This window comes from Acinonyx jubatus, chromosome D2, assembly GCF_027475565.1.
Source record: "Acinonyx jubatus isolate Ajub_Pintada_27869175 chromosome D2, VMU_Ajub_asm_v1.0, whole genome shotgun sequence".
Taxonomy (NCBI): Eukaryota; Metazoa; Chordata; class Mammalia; order Carnivora; family Felidae; genus Acinonyx; species Acinonyx jubatus.
The window spans coordinates 34,543,234-34,549,106 of NC_069393.1; the positions used below are offsets into that span (position 1 = coordinate 34,543,234).

General features: G+C 34.1%; 1 protein-coding gene across 1 annotated transcript; it reads right to left on the bottom strand.

Annotated features, from left to right (window-relative positions):
• Positions 1-734: 734 nt before the first annotated feature.
• On the bottom strand, positions 735-1,577 carry LOC106969685 (nascent polypeptide-associated complex subunit alpha-like). The gene has a single exon (XM_053207082.1). The coding sequence runs from the start codon at positions 1,487-1,489 to the stop codon at positions 896-898; it is 594 nt and encodes a 197-aa protein (XP_053063057.1). The 5' UTR covers positions 1,490-1,577; the 3' UTR covers positions 735-895.
• Between the last annotated feature and the right edge of the window lie 4,296 nt (positions 1,578-5,873).

Consider the following 5,873-nt stretch of genomic DNA (forward strand, 5'->3'; position numbering starts at 1 on the left):
TGAGAACCTCATTTCTTTTTTACGGCCTAATAATATTCCTATATTACTCTATGGGTTTATAGCATCTTGTTTATCCATTCCCCGCTGATAGAGATTTGGGTTGTTTCCACTTTTTGGCAATTATGCTGGTATGAATATTTATGTACAAGTTCTTGTGTGCATGTATGTTCTCAATTCTCTTGGATATATATCTAGGAGTAAGTAGCATTGCTAAGTCATATGCTAACTCTACATTTAACTTTTTCACTGTATGTGAAGTTAATTTTTGTTTATGGTATGAGGTAAGAGTCTAAGGTCATATGGATATCCAATTGTCCCAGGATACATTTTTTTAACTTTACTTTTTTTTAAGTTTATTTATTTATTTTTTAAGTTTGTTTGTTTGTCTGTTTATTATTTACTGTTAGCGTGAAGCCCAATGCAGGGCTTGAACTCACGAACCATGAGATCATGACCTGAGCCGAAGTTGGCTGCTTAACCAACTGAGCCACCCAGGTGCCCCTCAGCATTAACTTTTTTTAAAAATATAAATTAGCACTGGATGGGTCAAAAGCTTTTCCTGCAACTACTGAGGTATTAAAATCTCTATTATTGTTGGGTACCTGGGTGGCTTAGTTGGTTAAGTGTCTGACTTTGGCTCAGGTCATGATCTCATGGTTTGTGTGTTCAAGCCCCACGTCAGGCTCTGTGCTGACAGCTCAGAGCCTGGAGCCCACTTTGTTTTTGTTTGTTTGTTTGTTTTTTGTTTTTTCCAACAAGAAGCCATAACTTTATTAATGATAGAAACAAGTACAAATTTCAAACCAAGCTGCAGTTATTCTTTTGAAACACCAAAAAAGGGTCCTCCTTTTCAGACAGTTACATTGTTAATTCCATAATAGCATTTACAATATCATTACTGTTGTTCTTTAGGGCTCGGAACTGCCTTTGCTCTTGATACATTTGCTTGTGACGTGACCAGTTCTATGTCCTTAACCTCTACACCTGTTTCATCAACCTCTTCCTCTTCACTCTCTTCTTGTACAGTTGGAGTCTGTGTCTTTTCTTGAATGTTTGAGACAGCTTCACCTTGAACTTTGAATTTCTCAGCAGCTGCTAGTTGCGCCTGCTGAGATGAATCCTCCATCTTGGCTTCCCCCAAAACTATGTAGGTATCTGAAGCTGGGCTCTTGTAGACATCTGGTTTTGTGATGACAAAGAGGATAGTGACTCTTATAACCCCTGTAACCTGTCGAAGACCTAGTTTGGACATAGCCTTCCGTGCCTTCCTTTCACTCTGGCTCTGTTTTGCTTTACTGACTGGTTTTTCATCGATTTCAGCTGCTGCTGCCAGCTGGGCTTGTTGGGTGGTTGCCTGTGTGGAATCCTGTTCCTCAAGCTCTGGTACTGATTCATCACTGTCGGATTCTGTTCCAGACCCTGTCTCAGCCTGGGGCTGTGGCAACTCCTGCTCTGTAGCAGGAATGGTTTCTGTGGCCTCACCAGGCATTTTGTGGGGGGAACGCAGAACCAAAATGGCGGCAGAAAGAGAGCGAGTGAGAGCGTGACCCACGCCTGTTGCAAAAGGAAGCCTGGTGGAGGGGCGCCTGGAGCCCACTTTGGATTCTGTGTCTCCCTCTCTCTCTGCCCCTCCCATGCTTGCTCTCTGTCTCTCAAAAATAAATAAACATTAAAAAAAAATTTTAAATCTCTATTACTGTTTGTCTATTTCTCTTTGAAATTATCATGTGAGTTGTCCTTTATTCTTTTAGTATGGTGGACTATATTAATTTTTCTTCAAATACTAAACCAACCTTACATTTTTAGGATAAATACACTTAGTCATAGTGTGTAATCCTTTTTATATGTTGCCGAATTTGGGTTGCTAATATTTTGTTAAGGATTCTTGCATCTATTTTCATGAGGGATATTGGTTTTCTTTGTGTGTGTGTGTGTGTGTGTGTGTGTGTGTGTGTGTGGCGTCTTTGTTTGGCTTTGATTTCTGGCTAAATCTGTCATCATAGAATGATTTGCAAGTATTCCCTCTTTCCACTATTTCTTGAGTTTGTGAAGGATTGGTTTTATTTCTTCTTTAAATATTTAATATTTGATTCACCAGTAAATCAATCTGGGCTTAGGCTTTTCTTTGTGGGAAAAAATTTAATTACTCATTCAACTTCATTTTTTGTCAGTTTATTCAGATTTTCAATTCTTTTTGAGTCAATTTTGGTAATTTGTGTACTTCCAGGAATTTTTTCCACTTTATCTTAGTTGTCTAATTTGATGGCATAAAGTTGTTCATATATTCTCTTATAATCCTCTAAATTTCTGTAGTGTCAGTAATGATATACTTTCTTTATTCTTAATTTTGGTTATTTGTATTTTCTCTTTCACTTTCTAGATGGTAAGGCTAAGAGTTTTCCAATTTAGTTGACTTTTTCAAATAACCAACTTTTGGCTCTATTGATTTTCTATACTTTCTATTACATTGATTAATGTCCTAAGAATGTTATTTAATTTGCAAAATTTTGGCATTCTTCCTATTTCTTTGTTATGGATCTCTAATTTTGTCTTTTTGTGGTCAGGGAACATACTTTGTATTATTTCAATCTTTTTAAAGTTATAGACACCTGTTTTGTGCTCCAGGATATGATTTATCCTGGAGAATGCTCCATGTGCTTGAAAATAATGTTTATTCTGCAGTCTTTGGGTAGAGTGTTGTGTAAATGTCAGTTAAGTCAAGTTGGTTGATAGCGTTATTCACACCTTATGTGTCCTTTCTGACTTTCTAACTGGTTATCTGATCAATTATTAAGAGTGAAATGTTGAAATCTCCAATTATTATTGGGATTGTCTGTTTTTCCTTTCAATTACATCAGTTTTTTCTTTATGTATTCTGGGGTCTCTCTTGTTAAGGGCACAGACAAAAAATGTTACTTCCTGAGATATTAATATATTCCTGATATAGATATATAGATATAGATATAGATAGATACCTTTGTCATTATAAAAAATTTCCTCTTTATTTCTAGTACTTTTTCTTGTCTTAAAGTCTATTTTGTCTGATATTAATAATATAGGCTCCCATTTAGTAAATTTGGTTATTAGTGAAAATTATCATGATATTTAAATATATAGAAGCTCTGCTAATTGACCTCCATTTAAAAATATTTTATATTCTCTCTGTAAAGCATATGAACTGATGCCCTCAGTACAATAAACACTTGTAACTGGTATGCTACTTTCCAATACCAATTGTATTGTCTGCTTACTACAGATCAGTTGTGTATGTTCCTAAGTCTCTGTATGTTAGTTTTACTTTTATTTTTAATTACCTACTTTATTTAAATATAACATAAACTAATAAGATCTGACTATAACAAGAAATAAATTGGTTTTTCTATATTAAATAACTTGAATGTTTTGGACAAAAGTACCAAAAAAACTGTGTTGAGTGAGTGTGCATATGACAACTTAAAAATTTAAGGAAAAAATCACAAATATTCAGAAGGAATTTCCATATGTAAAGACATATGTAAAGACATATGTATAACATATGTAAAGATGTAAAGAGTTCTGCTTAAATTCTCACTGTGTTCACAGTGTAGAATAGGCAGAGATGCTAAAACTTATCTGAAAAATTTTAAAGTAACCATGGCAAAAATGCTTCAACAGGTTACTACAAACATATTTGAAACAAAGAAAGGTAGAAAGACTTAGCAAAGACATAGATGTAAAGAAGAACCAAATGGAAATATCAGAAGTAAAGAATACAATAACCAAAATAAAAAGCTCAGGGAGTGGGATCATCAGTGGAATGGAAGACAAAGCAAAGAATTAGTGGACAGACAGAGATGAGAACTTTAGATATCTTCAGATATGTAGGACTATAACAAAAGAGCTAACATTTGGGACATCAGAGTTCAGAAAGGAGAGGAGAAAGAGGGTTGGACTGAAAAAGTATGAAAAGGAGTAATGGTGAAAACCTTTCCAAATTTATCAAAAAACATAAACCTATAATTCAAGAAACTGGATGATTCTCAAACAGGATAAACCCAGAGACATCTATACTAAGGTGCATCATAACTGAACTACTGAAAACTAAATGTAAGGAAAACTCTTGAAAGCAGGCAGATAAAAATGACACCTTACCTGAAGGGAAAAACAATCTGAATTATGGTGTATTCCTCATCAGAAAACATAAAGGCCCAGAAAAGCAAGTGGCACAACATTTTCAACTGCTGAAAGTAAATAACTGCAGTTAGTGTCCTATAGCCAGCAAAAATACCCTTCAGAAATAAAGAAAAAATGAAAACATTCTCTGATGAAGGAAAAATATGAGAATTTGTCACCAGAACTATCCTAAAGGAATGACAAAAGGAAATTCTCTAAACAGAAAGTAAATAATAAAATGAGGACCTTTAGAACAGGAAGAAGTAACAGTATGAAAAAATATGAGTAAGTATAATAGGTTTCTCTTCTTAATTTTTGTAAAATAATGTTTTAATGATTCAAGCAATATTATAACACTGTCTTTTTTTTAAAGTCCCAACTTTTATTTTATTTATTTTTTTTAATGTTTACTTTTGAGAGAGAGACTGCATGCACACACATGTGGAAGGGGCACAGAGAAAGGGAGACAGAGGATCTGAAGTGGGCTCTGCTGACAGCAGAAAGCCTAATACAGGGCTCGAACTCACAAACCATGAGATCATGATCTGAGCTAAAGTTGGACACTTAAAACTGACTGAGCCACCCAGGTGCCCCTGTAATACTATCTTAGTGGTTCTGAATGAATATAAGGGGAATATTTAAAACAATTATATTATAAATGGGAGAGAATAAAGGAACATAAAGGGAGATAAAGCCTCTATTCTTCACTTGACCTAGCTTGTGACATAGCTTGTGACAAGTTAAGGTGACATAGCTTGTGACAAGTTAAGTTTATATAATGTAATACCTACAGCAACCACAAAAAAAAAGCTGTGCAAAGAGATATACTGAAAAATGCTATAGGTAAATCAAAATGGAATTTTTAAAAAGTCAGGTAACCCACAGGAAGGCATAAGAGAGAAAAGAGAAATGAAAAACAGAATGAAAAAACAGAAAAAAAAAGGTAGCCTTAAGCCCTAGCATATCAACAATTACACTAAATGCAAACAATCTAAATACAATAATTAAAAAACAGAGATTTGCAACATGGATTAAAAATCATCACTCTAGTATATGCTGCCTACACACACACACACACACACACACACACACACACGTCCCTTTAAATGTAATGATATAGCCAGATTGAAAATAATAGGCTGGAAAAAGTATTATATAAATATTAATCAAGAGAAAGCAGGAGTGACTAACATGAAATAGACCAACACCAATTACAATACCAATTACCATAATTTACTCAATATGAAACAGATATTTTGAATAGTCCTATAACTAATAAGGACATTGAATTAGTAATTTTAAAACTCCCAAGTAAGAAATCTCCAGGCTCAGATGGTTTTACTGGAGAATTTTACAAAATGTTTAAAGAAGAAATAACACTAATTTTATATAATATTTTCTAGAAAATACATGAGGAGGGCACACTTCCCAACTCATTTTGTGAAGCTAATTTTACCCTATTACTCAAACTCTACTAGGAACACTACAGATCAATGTCCCTCATGAATATAGATTTTAAAAATTCTTGAAAAAATTAGCATATAGAATCCAGCAATATGTTACAAGAATTATACACTACAACTACGTGGGGTTAATTGCAGGGATGCAAACCTGATTCAATATTTAAAAATCTGTCAATGTAATCTATCATATTAACAGAGTAAAGAAAAAAATCACATGATCCTATCAGTTGCTACAGCAAAAGCTTTGACAAAATTCAA